The 15,961-nt window shown below is 48.0% G+C and overlaps 1 protein-coding gene and 1 pseudogene across 2 annotated transcripts in view; one reads left to right on the top strand and one right to left on the bottom strand.

Annotated features, from left to right (window-relative positions):
* The window catches only part of LOC309825620 (dihydrofolate reductase-like), a 91,954-nt pseudogene extending 87,685 nt beyond the window's left edge, over positions 1-4,269 (bottom strand). Inside the window, exons 1-2 of the transcript in view lie at positions 4,238-4,269; positions 4,030-4,149 (exon numbers count right to left, since the gene is read on the bottom strand). The product of the transcript in view is annotated as a dihydrofolate reductase-like (transcript). The remainder of the gene's footprint in view (positions 1-4,029; positions 4,150-4,237) is intronic.
* GALNT18 (polypeptide N-acetylgalactosaminyltransferase 18) overlaps positions 1-15,961 on the top strand; it is a 359,182-nt gene that overhangs the window by 158,920 nt on the left and 184,301 nt on the right. The window contains exon 2 of the mRNA XM_082659572.1: positions 4,522-4,714. Coding sequence (XP_082515698.1) covers positions 4,522-4,714 — 193 coding nt within the window. The remainder of the gene's footprint in view (positions 1-4,521; positions 4,715-15,961) is intronic.

Genomic DNA, 15,961 nt, shown 5'->3' with positions numbered 1-15,961 from the left:
TGTTGTTCTTCCTTCCCCATCCACAGGCCGTCCCAGGCCTGCTGGGGCCCTGACAGCTCTGGTTCTTGTTCTCCAGTTTCTGCTCTGTAGAGCCACCTGTCCAGAGGCTGAGAGAGACAGTTGGCCATGGGAAGTCCCGAGCAGAGAGGGGCATAGCATGGCAGCGTCTCTCCAGCTGATGGGTTTCCTCAGGCCCCACTGGCTCCCTTCCTGCTCACACCACGTGGTTGTTCGTGGTGAGTCAGTGAAGGCAGAGGAATAGCTCCCCTGCCTGGGCGTTACACAGGTGCCGCTTGAGCCCCGTGTGTGGCTGTCTGGTGAAATGACCCTTCACTGTTCCCTCTCAGCCTCTTCTCCCTAGGACACAGACAAGCACTAGGGCTGGGTGAAGAATGGGCTGGGACCACAGCCCCTGTGCTGTTCTAAGGATCCTCCAGACACTGGCTCAGCCGCCGGACTGAGTTCACTGTGCCCTGCTCATCTGCGCCATGAATGACCTCTTCCCTTGGGTGCCCTCAGCCCCCTGCATAGACACCTCTCTCTGGTCACCCCCTCCGTTGGTCAGGCATGGCCGAGTAGGACTGAACCCCAGCAGGGGCCACAGCCTGCATCTGCTCCTGGGGGCGGGGGGGGGGGGGTTGGTCTCATCCCTGGATGAGAGACATCTGTGGGTCTGGCCCCTCACCAGATGTGTCCAGACTCCCCTGGCCCCCTGCAGAGGACCCAGCCAAGGCTCTTGCCTGGGGCCTCTTTACAGCTCCAACTACGTCAGACATGGTCCTCCTTGTAGATCTGCTTTCTTAGTGGAGAGTGAGGGGAGTTGGGTCTAGGACTGGTTAAGGGGAGGCCACTCTTTGTAGACATGGAAACCCTTCATCTGGGGGCTACACAGCAGCAGCATCTTCCAGAGCTGGGACCTCAGGGCAAGGCCATTCCTCTTTGTAATCTGAACTCAAGAAGTGTCAGTGGAAGAGCACCCCGGTGGGCTGTGAGGCTGTGTGGGTCCTTAGCCGCTGATGCCCACCGAGCTAACATTTATTATGTGCCAGGCACTGTGCTAAGCTCCTTACATGGACCAGCTCATTGAGTACACTCCAATAGCCTATGAAGAAGGTACTTTTAGTATCCATTCCACTTTCCAGATGAGGAACCAAAGTGCAGATAAGCTAGACTAAACTGGCAAATGGTCGAGCTGGAGTATGGATTCTGTCTCTACAGCCAGTGCTTGTAAGGAAACAAAATGAATGGATTAGCAGAGGCAAAGCCTCCTTACCTAAGAGATGTCACATGTAAGGTGTAGAGCAGGGGGTCAGTATACTTTTTCTTAAAGGGCCAGAAAGTACATATTTTCCACTTTGCAAGCCATATGGTCTCTGTCATACCCGGTCTGCCTTCGTAAGCTCTAAAGCAGCTATAGCTAACACGTAAGCAAGTGAATGTGATGTGTTGCAATAAAGCTTTATTTACATAATAGATGGTGGGCCAGATTTGGCCCTCAGACCATAGTTTCCCACCCCTGATGCAGAGGAAAGCTTCAGTGCCCTTGACAAACTGGGTGACCTCAGATTAGTCATTTAACATCTTCATCTTTGATTTCCTCTTGTCTAATAACTAACCACTATGGGGTACTTATTAACTGATTTGTTTTAAGATGATGCACTGAGCCCCTTGTAAGAGCCATTTACTGTGCTGGGAGCCAAAGATACAGCAGGGAACAAGACAGAGGTCGTCCTGTTCTCATGGAGTCCACACCTGTGAGCATGACAGAGATAACCTTGGGTAAGGACATCAGCTAGCACCGTGCTCCGCTCAGGCAGAATTTCAACAAATACACCTCTTCCCATTGTCATGCCCCTGACTCATTATTCAGGACCCACTGCTTTCAAGTTTGTTGTCATTTGTACCCATACTGAGTAAAAAGGCAGGAGCATGTGGTGGAACCCAGGACTTGAATATGTTTATAATCCATTTTTATGAAACACTGGCCTAATTGTGAATTATAATTTTTTTCATTAACTGATCTCATTTTACTTGGTAATATCCATAGGTATGTGCGAGCAGTAAAACTCCATTTCTGTTAAATATTATATGATTCAGTTGATTCACTGATTTAGATTATTACTACCCCGCATTCCAAATGAGTGAGTCGTCCATCTTTTGAGAGATAACAAGGACCTTCAAGATCAGATGAGCCCCGTGTTACCCTTCAAGCATGCCTAGTTGGGGGGCCAAAGGCAGCCTGAGTTCTAGGAAGGAGCCTTGAGTAGCGCCACAGTCCTAAAAGCTCTTGCTTTGTCATAGACATGCACATGTAGTTTGCGTTTTACTCTTTACTACGTCCTAATATGTTTAACATATCTGAGTTTCCTTCTGTATCTTTAAGGAAAATTGGTAACTGAGATGATAGGTCACGTTTGTCTTTGGAATTCACCTCTCTCCAGCCCTTTGCTCTGTAGAGGCAGTGCGGCTTCGTGGTTAGGACTCCTGCCTCGGGGGACAGACATCCTGAGATTGCACCTCAGCTACTGCACTTCCTTCTGAGTGAACCGGGGCGAGTTTCCCATCCTCTCTGTGCCTCACCTTCATTATCTGTAAAATGGAGACAGTAGCGCTTCCCACCTGGTAGGGTGAGTTGAGTCGATATGTGAAAAATGCTTAGAGTAGAGCCTGACTCATGGTAAACACTCAGCAAGTGCTAGCCGTGATAGTTCTCTCGGGAGTTACATGGATCTCCAGTTTGGGGTATGTCCCAAGGACATGGCCCCCGAAGAGGAGAGGTGCATATGCATTTTCATCCAGCGCCTGCGCGTCCCAGCTCCATTTACAGAAGTTTTGGCATCTCTCTGACTGAGGTCTCTGGCATCGGCGTGCTCGCTCTGCTTTCAGAATCTTGGGCTCTCTAATTTGCAGGGAGCTACAATGGCTCCATTCCGTCCATGACACCCTCTGTGCACCTCCAGTGATGGGGGCTTCCTCCCCCTGAAGCACCCCTTCCTAGGTGCTGGAAGGGTCCCCCTCTTACTCCTAGGCCTCCTCTGCTTCCCAGACTGGCTCTTCCAAGAGTCCGTCAGGAGGAAGTGGTGGTAAGAGGAAGTGGTCTGCAGCTCTGAGCTCTCCAACCTTGAAGACCATGGACCCCTAACCCCTGGCCTGTCTCGACCTGTACCTTTAAGTTACCTGGCATAGGTGTGCCTGCACCTACTGGCTCCATACAGACAGCTGAGGGGACTTTGGCAAGTGTGCCAAGCCTGCCTCTCCTGTTCCTATAACCCCCCTTCTGCTTCCTCCTGGTCCCTGTCTCATTCCAGGCTCCTGACTCTGTCTCTTACATCATGTTTATGAGCATGGAAGGCGCCGTCCAGTGACCTTGGCATCTCTATCCAGTTTTTCTGATTGCTGACCTTGAATGGTGGGCCTGACTACCCGTCCCTGGGAACAAATTCCATAGTCTTGACCTGTCGGCCTATGTCCTGGCAAGACCTACCCATTATCGCCATAAAAGAAGGACTTAAATGACCCTCCAGGCTCCTCTTGCTATAGCAACCCTGATTACCATTTGTTGTGCACTTATTCTGAGACAAGTGTTTTATATACATGATTGTATGTCATCCTCACAGATCTTGGGGGTGGTGGGTGGGTATTATTATTCCCACATTACAGGTGGGGAAATCAAGGCGTCAAGAGGTTGAGTGTTTGCTTGTGGTCATGTAGCCAGTGAATGGTGGAGCAGGGATTTATTTGAATCCAAGCCTCTGCTCTTATAGGTAATAATGCCTCTTCCATTTTTCTTGGAAGCTTCCAGGAAAACGATGAGCTCTTCTTGACCTGGTGTGAGCACTGCCCCCCACAAAGTCTACCAGGGGTCCAATGAGCAGTGCCCAGAGTGCGTGGAGGTTTGGGGATGGTATGGCTGTCCCCTGTGCCAACGATTCCCTGTCCTGGTGGGCAGAGCCTGAGGCAGCAGGAGGCAGTCTGGCCGAGGGTCCTTGCAGCCAGGTGAATGTCGTATGGTGGGACCAGGAAACTCACAGCAGGACCAGACAGTGGAGACAGAGGTGGACTGGCAAGAACTGGGCAGGGGAGCAGATGCCCAGCTCGGGGACCTGGATGTGGGACAGGTTCAGAGCTGGCAGGGAATGGGGGTACGATCTGGGGAAAGAGAAGCAGAAGTCCCATTCGCGGGCTGGGACCGGCATCTCTGATGAGAAGGAAGACTGGGAAAGGAGAAGGTTCTAACTTAAAGCCATGGGGCGTCAGGATCACGCCCATCGGCTTCCCAGCAGACCCTGTTGGGTATATTTCTATATCCGTTGCGCTAGTGGTTGTTGGGTGGGTGAATGGATGTATGGATGGATAAATGAGTTTGCGGAAGCATGAAGATTCTAGTCTCCCTTCCCCCACCCCTAAAGTTGGGGCTAAGATTGCTTTACCCAAGGCAATGGTGAGGAAGGGAAAGGGGTTGTCATGGCATATGCAGGGGTGCGCTCTGACCCGCTGTCTCCTTATCCCTTCTTTCTCCAGAGGCCCCCGCCAAACCTGAGGAGGCAGAGGCTGAGCCCTTCACAGACTCCTCTCTGTTTGCACACTGGGGCCAGGAGCTCAGCCCCGAAGGCCGGCGTGTGGCCCTGAAGCAGTTCCAGTACTACGGCTACAATGCCTACCTCAGTGACCGCCTACCCCTCGACCGGCCCCTGCCTGACCTCAGACCCAGTGGGTGAGCAGAGTCAGTGGCCGGGCCCTTGTTGACCTGCAGGTGGGGGGGTGGGGTCACCACAGTGCTGGGGACAGAGCTAGGACTTGGTGTCTGGACTCCTGGGTCTCTTCCCGGCTTCAGCCAGGGTCTGCCCACTTGGCCTGCATCAGGCAAGTCACTCTCTCCCTACTCCCCCAGCCTCAGTTTCTCTATCTGCTAAGCAGGGGGAAGGCTTTCTTCCATTAGAAATTTGAAGGATTAATAACCTAATTTAATCCTTAAGGGAACGAGAATCATCTGGCATTCCTGTTAATAAGTCATTTTAGCCCAATCAATTGCATTTTTATGAACAATTATTTTTTTCTGTAAATTAGTTTTTTAAAGTACATCCATCTTCTGAGGCTAACAAGTCATTACACCCAACAGAGAAGTCTGTCTTGACTTCTCTCTTCGTTACAGAAGATGTTCCTTTAAGGTTCAGTTAGAATTTTTATCACTCCTAATTATTAAAAATTACTCCTAATTATTAAAAAATTACTCCTAATTATTAAAAAATTATTAAAAATGTTAGAATTTTTATTACTCCTAATTATTAAAAATTTTTATTACTCCTAATTATTAAAATTATTAAAAATTAGGAGTAATTATTACTCCTAATTATTAAAAATGTTATTAAGGTTCAGTTAGAATTTTTATTACTCCTAATTATTAAAAAATTACTCCTAATAATTAAAAATTATTAAAAATTTTTATTACTCCTAATTATTAAAAATGTGTATTTATTACTCCTAATTATTACTCCTAATTATTAAAAATTTTTATTGCTCCTAATTATTAAAAATTTTTATTACTCCTAACTATTAAAAATTTTTATTACTCCTAATTATTAAAAATAATTCCTAATTATTAAAAATGTGGGCATGTACCGTAGCTGAGAAAATCTCATTAACTTTTGTGAGCTCCCCACCAACACCTTCTTTTCCCCACTTTCCCCTTATTTTTAAAATTTTCTTAAAAGCTGCAAACCACAGTGAGCTTATATCTGGAGTTTTCAGGAAAGATCTTGCTGCTGGGCTTGGGGGCTATATTCTTTGGGAAGGAGAGTTCAGTTCAGTTTCGTAGACATTTATTGAGCACCTGATGTATGCCATTTAGTTGGGTGTGGTTTTTCTTGGCCCAGGAGAACTTGGCTGGGCTCTAGAGATGAAAGAGCAGCTGAGGATCTACAAGGGGAGAGAAGAGTATTTGTTCATTTAAAGGATATTTATTGAGCACTTACTATGTGCCAGAATAGTCTAGACCCAGAGATAGAGCAGTGAACAAAACAGACAGGAATCCTTACCCTCAGGGAGCTTGTGTTCTATTCTAGTTAGGTGAGGACAGATAATAAACAAAGCAAAGTCACCTATGTAGCAAGTACTGTGGGGAAATGTAAGGTGGAAGAGGGAGATTGGAACAGCCTGGAATAGGAGGAGGGGTTGAATTTTTAATGAGATGGTCAGAGAAGGCCTCACTAAGAAGGTGACATTTGAGCAAAGACCTAGAGGAGATGAGGAAGTGAGCCATGTGGATACTCAGGGGAAAAACTTTCTGGACAGAGGGACCAGCATGTGCAAAGTTCCTGAGGTCAACATGTGCCTGGCATGTTTGAAGAAAAGGAAGGAGGTCCCTGTGGCTGGAACAGAGCAAACTAGAAGGCAGTAGTTGGAGATGAGATCACAGGGGCAACAGGAAGCAGATCAAGTCGGGGTGGGGGGTTGGTAGTTCTCAAACTTGGCTACACATTCAACTCCTCTGGGAGTTTTAAAATAATCCTGATACCAGGCTCTACCCTAGACCAATTGGGCAAGAGTTTCCAGAGGTGGAACTCAGTGCCCATGTTGTTTAGAGCTCTCAGGTGATTGCCATGCACAGCCCAGGTTAAGAATTGCAGAGAAGGGCTCTGTTAACTGTTGCAAGGTATGTGACTTTTGCCCTGTGAGGGGCTCCATGGGAAGAGAGCCGCATGAAGAGAGACATAGGGTGAGGTCTGGAAGTGTCCCGAGCTCAGGAGCTTCTGTCCCTGCGGAGTTGGGGGTGCATCACCCTCCCAATATGTGGATGTGCTCACCAACCTGGATGCTCTCTGAATTCCATATTTTCAGGATTTTTATGGAGGCATCATTACGTAGGCATGATTGATTATTAACTCATTTTCCAGCCTCTCCCCTCTCTCCAGAGAATGGGGGGGTAGGACGGAAAGTTCCAAACTTCTAATCATGGCTTGGTCTTTCTGGTGACCAGCCCTCATTCAGGAGCCTGCCAAGAATCTTCCTCATTAGATCAAAAGATACTCCTACCTGGGCAGAAGACCTAAATAGACATTTCTCCGAAGAAGACATGCAGATGGCCAACAGGCACAGGATAGATGCTCAACATAGCTAATTATTAGAGAAATGCAAATCAAAACTATAATGAGGTAGCACCTCACACCAGTCAGAATGGCCATCATCAAAAAGTCTACAAATAGGGCTTCCCTGGTGGCGCAGTGATTAAGAGTCCGCCTGCTGGTGCAGGGGACACGGGTTCGTGCCCCGGTCTGGGAGGATCCCACATGCCGTGGAGCGGCTGGGCCCATGAGCCATGGCTGCTGAGCCTGCACGTCCGGAGCCTGTGCTCCGCAACGGGAGAGGCCACAACAGTGAGAGGCCCACGTACTGCAAAAAAAAAAAAAAAAAAAAAAAAGTCTACAAATAATAAATGCTGGAGAGGGTGTGGAGAAAAGGGAACCCTCCTACACTACTGTTGGGAATGTAAATTGGTGCAGCCACTATGGAGAACAGTATGGAGGTTCCTTAAAAAACTAAAAATAGAACTACCATATGACCCAGCAGTCCCACTCCTGGGCATACATGTGGAAAAGATGAAAACTCTAATTCAAAAAGATACATGCATCCTGATGTTCATAGCAGCACTGTTTACGGTAGTCAAGTAATGGAAGCAACCTAAATGTCCATCGACAGATGAATGGATAAAGAAGACGTGGTGTGTATATATATATCTCTACACACACATATATATGAATGAAGTAATGCCATTTGAAGCAACATGGATGGACCTAGAGATTATCATACTAAGTGAAATAAGTCAGAGAAAGACAGATATCATATGGTATCACTTGTATGTGAAATCTAAAAAAAAAACAGTTATTTATAAAACAGAAATAGGTTCACAGACATAGAAAACAAACGTATGGTTACCAAAGGGGAAAGAGGGGGGAGGGATAAATTAGGAGTTTAGGATTAACAGATACACACGACTATATATAAAATAGATAAACAACAAGGGCCTACTGTATAGCACAGGGAACTATATTCAATGTCTTATAGTAACCTATAATGGAAAACAATCTGAAAAAGAATAGATATATACATATACGTATAATTGAATCACTTTACTGTATACCTGAAACTAACACAACATTGTAAATCAACTATAATTCAGTAAAAAATTATCTGTTTTGAGAAAAAAAGAGATACTCCGATCACCCAGGAAATGCTAAAGGATTTGGGACCTCTGTGTCAGACACTCCTTTCACTCAGTAAATTACAAAGGATTTAGGGGCTATGGGTCAAAGACTAAATAAATATTGTCAGGAACTGGAGGCAGAGATCAATATATGTATTTCTTACTATTTCACAGTATTATTAGTCTAAGACTAATAATAAATATTGTCAGGAACTGGGGGCAGAGATCAATATACGTATTTCTTGCTATTTTATAGTATTATTATTAGTCTCCATTTTACACAAGAGGAAACTGAGGCGCAGAGAGATTATGTAATCTGCCCAAGGTCACTAGGGGCAGAACTGGGATTTGAACTCAGGCAGTCTGGCAATAGAATTTGTGCTTGTAACCGTCACTGTGTTTCACTGCCTTGAGGTGTCCGTTTGTGTCATTCTACTGGGGATGGGGCCTGCTTTAACAGTGTACAGCATGGAGCTGATTGGCTTATCTGGTTCAGGAAGTGGAAGAATTGTTTTAGTGAACCTCAAAGCTGTTATCAAGGCATAGAGTGAAACCTCAGCGATGGCAAATGTTGGGATTTAGAGCAAGGTGGGTCGGGGTACAGGGAGCATCTGGAGAGGAAGCCTCATGCTAAGGACAGTCTCTAGAAGAATCACGCCAGGTGTACCTTGCTTCAATCCCAGCTCCTGTGCCTTTCCTCCTTTTACCTCCTGTTTGCCCTTGGGGATTTCTGCCCCTGGAGGCATGCTTGGATTCTGCACTATTCTTTTCTTTTCTTTTCTTTTTTTTGCGATGTGCGGGCCTCTCACCACTGTGGCCTCTCCCGCTGTGGAGCACAGGCTCCGGATGCGCAGGCCCAGCGTCCATGGCTCACGGGCCCAGCTGCTCCGCGGCATGCGAGATCCTCCCGGACCGGGGCACGAACCCGTGTCCCCTGCGTCGGCAGGCAGACTCTCAACCACTGCGCCACCAGGGAAGCCCTGCTCTTTGTATTCTTGACTTTGCCAAGTTCTAACCCTGATGCTATGCTCATTGGCTTCATTCCTGGACCAGAAAGTGGATGTCCCAAATTCTTCCCTACCCTCCCTTCCATCACCTCTGGCTGGGCCCTTATTTTATCTCCTTTCTTGGTAATCTGACCACCTTGTCATCTGGCTGAGAGAGGGCCAAAGTGTGCTCAGCACCTTATACACAGGACAAGAGGTAACTAGAAGGAAAAAAATCCATCCAGCTGGTTGCTAGGTAGGCTTCATTAGTTTATTCATCCAATAAATATTTATTGAGCACCAAGTGTGTGCCAGGTACCCAGTAAAGCGTCAGACAGAGAAACTCAAGGAGCTTACACTGTAGTGGGATCCAGAGTGAAAGGTGATGGGATCAGAAGGCAAGTGATCAGAAAACTTGCAGAGGATCTCCTGCCTCCTTGGGAAGGAGTCATCCATGCAGGTTTCTAGTAAGTCAGGGACTGCACTTGACACCCACAGAAGCCCTGTCCTCCTGGGGCCTCTGCTCAGGGAAGCAGCACTTGGAGGTTGACGTCTGCAAGGAGCCTCCCTTTACCAGTTTTGGCCACTCTCCCCTGGAGATGGAAGTCATCTCAGGTGGCCTTGACTTGAAGCAGGATTTCGGTTCTCCAACCAGAGGCTGAAGTTAGACCGTGGCAGTGAGAGCGCTGAACCCTAGCCATTAGACCACCAGGGACCAGTGGCCAGTGACAAGGCTCTGGCCCATCAGCTTTGTAGAAATAAATTTCTACAAAGAGACGGAAAGTAGTGAAACAAGTAAAGTGTTTATTGGGAGGAAAAAAGAGTACGTGTGAATAGGCATACACGGGTGGACTCAGAGAGTAGCACCCTCGTGGTACTCACTTGACTCACTTGTATGGGGCATTTCTTCTGGGTTTCCTTTGGCAGTGATCTTGCTTTGCCTGGTTCTGAGTCCTTATTTGGTTTACATGAGGGTCGTCCCGTGTGCACGCACCCATCCCTTAGCCAAGATGGATTCTGGCGAAGAAGCCTATGGATGGGTTGACATCACTCCCTTCTTGACCTTCAAGGATCTTTTCTGCGCATGTGTAGTCGGGAAGGTCTCCTTGACCTCAAGAGTGAGACATATGTGGTCTCTACCTTTTATCTGGGCGGGACTCAGCTTTTCTCTCCCTCTGGCTGTTTTGGAGTATCTGTCCCCAGGGAACAAACTCCAGCTGCTCAGCCTGAGGCCCATCTATCTCCTGCCTCAGAAGGACATGGGAACTGGAAATGCCACAGTTTCATTAGCCTCATCTGGGGTCTTTGATCCATGCAGACAGAGGACGTATTTCCTCCGGGCACCAGGACACTTGGCTTTCGGGGAAGTCAAAGTGCCATTCATTCTTCCTGCATTACATTAATAAGAACAGAGCAGGCCCTTTGGCCATCCAGGTGGGAAGACCCAGGGAAGACAGGACAGTGGTTGCCTCTTCTGGTGAGCCTCCTAGACTTCACCCCACATGAGGCCTTTGCCAGATCTGGACAGGGGTTTGCCTTCTTGCTTCATGGGGTGAAAGACACAGGGGCCTCAGGATCGAAGGGGAGAAAGTCTGCATCTCAGTCTGGCTGGACTTTACTCCATCCCTCATGTCCCCAGCTACAAGCTCCAAACATCCCCATGGCTTTCTCTATGTCCCTCCTCCTGCCTCCCAGTGTCCCACCTGCCCCTTCTTATCTGTAGCCTCCAAAATAATCTCCCAGAGGCAAAAAGAGAAGAAGGGGAAGACAAGTCTTGATTGGGTATATATATGTATATATATACATAGGTATATATATTTGTCAAAACGCGTCGAACTACACACTTAAGATCTGTGCATTTCACTGCATATAAATTAAGCGTCAACTTTTTGAAAAGTTATGGTGTGAGGAAGAGATCAAGGAAGTCCTTTGCCTGTGGGATGGAGAGGGAGGATGGAGGCGGCATCTTTAGGGAGGTCACTGAGAAAATGGGTTGTGATTGTGGGGAAGGAGGATCGTGGAGGGCTAAAGCAAGCTTGCCAGATCAGGACAGGAAGGTAAGGGTGGGCCTCCCACCCCAGTGATGGCGGGTGGGGTAGTTAGCATATTGGTACTCACCAGCTCCACAGCAGCCGGTGCCTGCCTCATTCTTTCCTGCAGGCAGTGGGTGTTATTTCCATACAGGGGCCAGGGGATGTAAGGGATGAGCCCTTGATCTAGTGGGCATTGGGTATGGGTAGGAACAGGAGGGGCTCGTGGGCTCCGGCTTTAGGGCTGTCACATTGCCATGGCAACTCTATGGCCTGCCTCTAAGGTAGCTTGGGTCAGAGCCTCCAGCAGGTATTGCTTCCTGCCTCTTGCTGGCAGATCCTCAGAGGCCCCTGAGCCATCAGTAATGATGTTGCCTTTCTCACCAGCATCCCCTGAGGTCCACATCCCTCCCAGGAGTGAGGGTGGACTGGCTCTTGGGTTGACTGGTAGGTTAAGGCCTGGGGCTTGAGGCACAAGGGGCTGGTAAAGGGGATTGGACTATTTTCTGCAGCCCTAGGTAGGAGCAACTGGGGCAGATCCACACATACCCACCCACAAAGGATCCCTGGGTCCTGAGCTGAAGAGACCCTGTGTGAACATCCAAGTGGAAAGAAGCAGGATGAGATTATAGAAGAGAAAGAATGCAGCCTGGAGCCAGGGCTCTGGGTCCCCCTAGGAGCAGGTTAGGGTCCATCCAAGGTGGCTGTGGGTATTTGCTGCCACCACTATGAGGATGGTCACCAGGTTTGTGTGTGTGGATCGGAGGGCCACGGGGTCTTCATGGTGCAACCTCCAGACAGACATCTGAGATCTCTGAACTTTGGGGGTCAACAGTGCTGTCTTCATGAGTGTGTATGGGAGGCAGGATAATGGCCTCCCAAGGGTGTTCACGTCCTAATCTCTGGAACCTGTGAATATGGTATGTTACACGGCAAAGGAGAATTAAGGTTGCAGGTGGAATTAAGGTTGCTAATTAGCTGACTAAAATAAGGAGATCATCCTGAATTATCCGGTTCGACCCAATGTAGTCACAGGGCACTTGAAAGTGGAAGAATAAGCCAGAGAGATGGCTATGTGAGAAGGACTCAACCAGCCATTGCTGGCTTTGAAGATGGAAAAGAGCCATGAATGTGGGCAGCCTTTAGATACTGAAAAAGGCAAGAACAGTATCTAACAGATTATCACCTAGAACCTACAGAAAGGAGTGCAGTTCTGCTGATACTTTGATATTAGCCCAGTGAGACCTTTGTCAGACTTCTGGCCTCCAGAACCAGAAGATAACAGATTTGTGTTATTTGAAGTCACCAAGTTTGTGGGACTTGTTTACAGCGGCAGTATTAGTATCAGGACACTATACAGTGGGCCCCTTTTGCACAGGATCCTGAGAAGGCTAGAAGGGCTCTGCGCTTGGTTTAATGATCTGCTGTTGCTGTGCTAAAATTCTTAATAATTTTTCAACAGGGGCCACCATATTTTCCTTTTGCACTGAGCCCCACAAGTTATATATCTGGTCCTGGCAGGGAAGAGGGGCGGTTTCAGGTGAGGAGCTGGGACATGATTGCTGGATCATGTCGGGGTTCCTACGCTGGGGCTAAGGATTTACACCAAGAGCCACCACTTGCTCACTTAACGTGGCAGGCACTGTGCAAAATGCTTAATGTCTATGTTGTCCTTTAACTTTATCCTCTCGTCTCTCTGGGGTAGTTATTATTATTTCCATTTTATATAGGAGAATACTGAATATTTACAAGGTTAAGAAACTTGGTCAAGCTCCCACCAGTGGTATGTTGCAGAGCCAGTATTTTTACCTGTGTCTGTGTCTCCAGGACACTACTCAGGCCCCGTGCCCCGCCCTGCCTAGGGGAGCTTTTCTAGTTTGGGATTTTGGCTTTGTGGAGATGACCCAGAAGTCTTTGAAAGATGACACTTCCATGAGGGCAGCCTCAGGACAAAGGGGGTAAAATTAACACCCTGGGTAACGGTTCTGCTGTTACATCAAAAATGCTGACTAGGGCTTCCCTGGTGGCGCAGTGGTTGAGAGTCCGCCTGCTGATGCAGGGGATGCAGGTTCGTGCCCCGGTCCGGGAAGATCCCACATGCCGTGGAGTGGCTGGGCCCATGAGCCATGGCCGCTGAGCCTGCGCGTCCAGAGCCTGTGCTCCGCAATGGGAGAGGCCACAACAGTGAGAGGCCCGCGTACCACAAAAAAAAAAAAAAAAAAAAAAATGCTGACTACACAAACATAGGGAGAAATAATTCTTAACTGGAGCAATCTGGGAAAATGCTTCTGAATCTTAGTTAATTAAACATTTTATGGGCCAATAGTATCACATAGTTGTTCTTAAAGATGATGTAATCTTGAGCTGTATTAATGCCTTAAAATGGGGAGGCAATAGTTTTGTTTTACTCAGATCACAACTGCAGAATTGGATTTTATGGGATATAGAGAAAGTGGCATATGTTTAGAGGAGAACGACTCAGGAGAAGAGTTGAGTAACATGACAAACAGATGAAGTTTTTGCTAGATTATAGAGTGATATGTAGAACCCAATTCCCTGGGATCCAAGGCCAGGCCTGTCACTTACAGAGCTGGTTGACCTCCAGTAAGTTACCTAGCCTCTCTGTGTCTTGGTTTTCCTATCTGTAAATTAGAGATGGTAATACAAAGATTGAATGTGTAATATACATAGAGCTCTTAGAACATTGCCTGACATCATAGTAACTGCTATTTAACTTTTTGCTACTTTTTATCTGGGTCTCTGATTTGTAAAAGAGATGGCCTGGGGGACATGCTCAAGACTTTACCAGAAACACCACAAAGCGCACAAGGAGCCACACGGGACAAGCCTTCCACCCTGGCACTAGGTGAGGAGGGCCAGGTAGGCAGTGCAGGACAGAGTGATTTCTCCCCAGCACCAGAGTTCTGGGCATCAGAGGCCGGAGCAAGGCTCTGCTGGAGAGCAAAGACGCCCCGTCCTCCTTTTTCCCACCTGTCGGACCTGCCTTCCCTTTACCCCACGTTCCTCAGCTCTCCTTGCCGCTGGCCTGGCCCGCTCACCCACAAACTTCCCACAAGGAGATGCTCGGTCCTTTGTGTGATTTTTCCACCAGAGCCAGCTGACTTTTATTCCCTGGGTGGCAGTCCATGTAGTCCCAGGGACCCCATTTTCCCTGGATTTCTAAGATGTTTTAGGAACAAATGGTCCCCCTGCTTCCCGTTGGCTGTTTACATTTTAATTGATTCATTTTTCTCTTGTTCCCCTTACAATCTACATTTGACATAGCAGATCCTTTCTCTGAATCAACAGAGTCCCCTTGCAGAACTTCTGCCTCTGGTTGAAAGCTGGACATGTTGATGATCACATCTACTTAGAAGTTTACCTGTAGTGATTCCAGTGTCAGATGCTCTTCCAGGATCAGGCTGTGGCCCATTTCTTTTGCCTTGCAGACTGTGAAAACTCCTGTTCTCAGATGTCCATTGTCTCCTCCACATCTCAGCCAGACGTGGCCTCCTGCCAGGCCCCCGAAGCCCCTGCCTACACTAGGTAGCCCCACTAGCTCCATGTACCCTCTGGCTTATTGGATGATCTGGGCTTACTGTTGTGGTCAGGCAGGGAGTATGTGTTCAACTCCATGATTCCCATTCTGTCAGGCCGCAGTGGGATTCCCGCCCACAAAGCTTTCCCGGGCCTGCATTCATTCTACTGTCTGCTATTCGAGCATTGATTCATTTGTTCATTCAGCCAGATAGCCGGTGCTTTCTGAGTTTGTACTCTGTGCTGGACACTGTGTGAGGCACAAGGGGGACCTGGTGAGCAAAGCAGATATGCTGTTGACCTCATGCAGCTTGTAGTTGAATGGAGACACTGACGTCTGTTAAATAACCACGTAAAAACACGTTGCCATAGCATATAAGAAAAACGAAAGAGGCTGTGAGAGTCTAGCAGGGGGATCCGATCCCAGTCCAGGAAGTGCAGTGGGTCTTCCTTCGCTAGGGTAGGTGTGCTCTCATGGAAGAAGGCACTCAACTCACTCAGATGACCACAGATGGCTGGGATTCTTTGTGGGCCAGTGTCTACGCAGTCACATAATCACACCAGCGTAAGCCACCTATCCAGGCTCTGGAGGAGGGCAGCGTGGCTCAGGACATCCTGGACAGGCTCGAGTGTGCATCCTCTCTGTTCATCTCTTAGAGTGCCATGTCTCTAACAGTGACTGTCCACGTCTGCAGCTCACTCAGTGACAGTGTTCTGTTTCCTCCCCCATCATATCTGCTTCCGTCTTCTTAGGGTACCTCATGTTCAACCTCTCCATGAGAAAGGGCTTGATAGGACTGCTGGTCCTTCTTCAATATTATGAGATCTGGCTATAAGAGCTCCTGGGCTACACTGCTCTGTACACTGACTGCCAGCCCGTCGGTAGCTATTTGGGGCTCAGGAAGCAGTCTCTGGTCCCATGAGTTGTGGGCGGAATGGTGAGACCACCTGGCAGAGGACACAGACAGCTTCATACAAGGAGTATATATGGGGAGGGTTTATCTCAATGGGAGCAATGGTACAAGGAGACAATTGGAGGCTTCACGTGCCCAGTAGTATTTTATCACGTTAGTCCACATCATCCCATTAGACACACTACATCTGCCCCATCTTTCATCAGAGTTGACCTGGAGTGACTTTCATTTTGCCCCTCCCTCCACCAGGTCTTTGGGTTATCACAACACCAGTGTCTGGACAGGTGAATCTCT

Source organism: Grampus griseus, assembly GCF_964374135.1.
Source record: "Grampus griseus genome assembly, chromosome: 8".
NCBI lineage: Eukaryota > Metazoa > Chordata > Mammalia > Artiodactyla > Delphinidae > Grampus > Grampus griseus.
The sequence above is the reverse complement of the archived record's forward strand: the minus strand, read 5'-3'. Positions and strand labels throughout refer to the sequence as shown.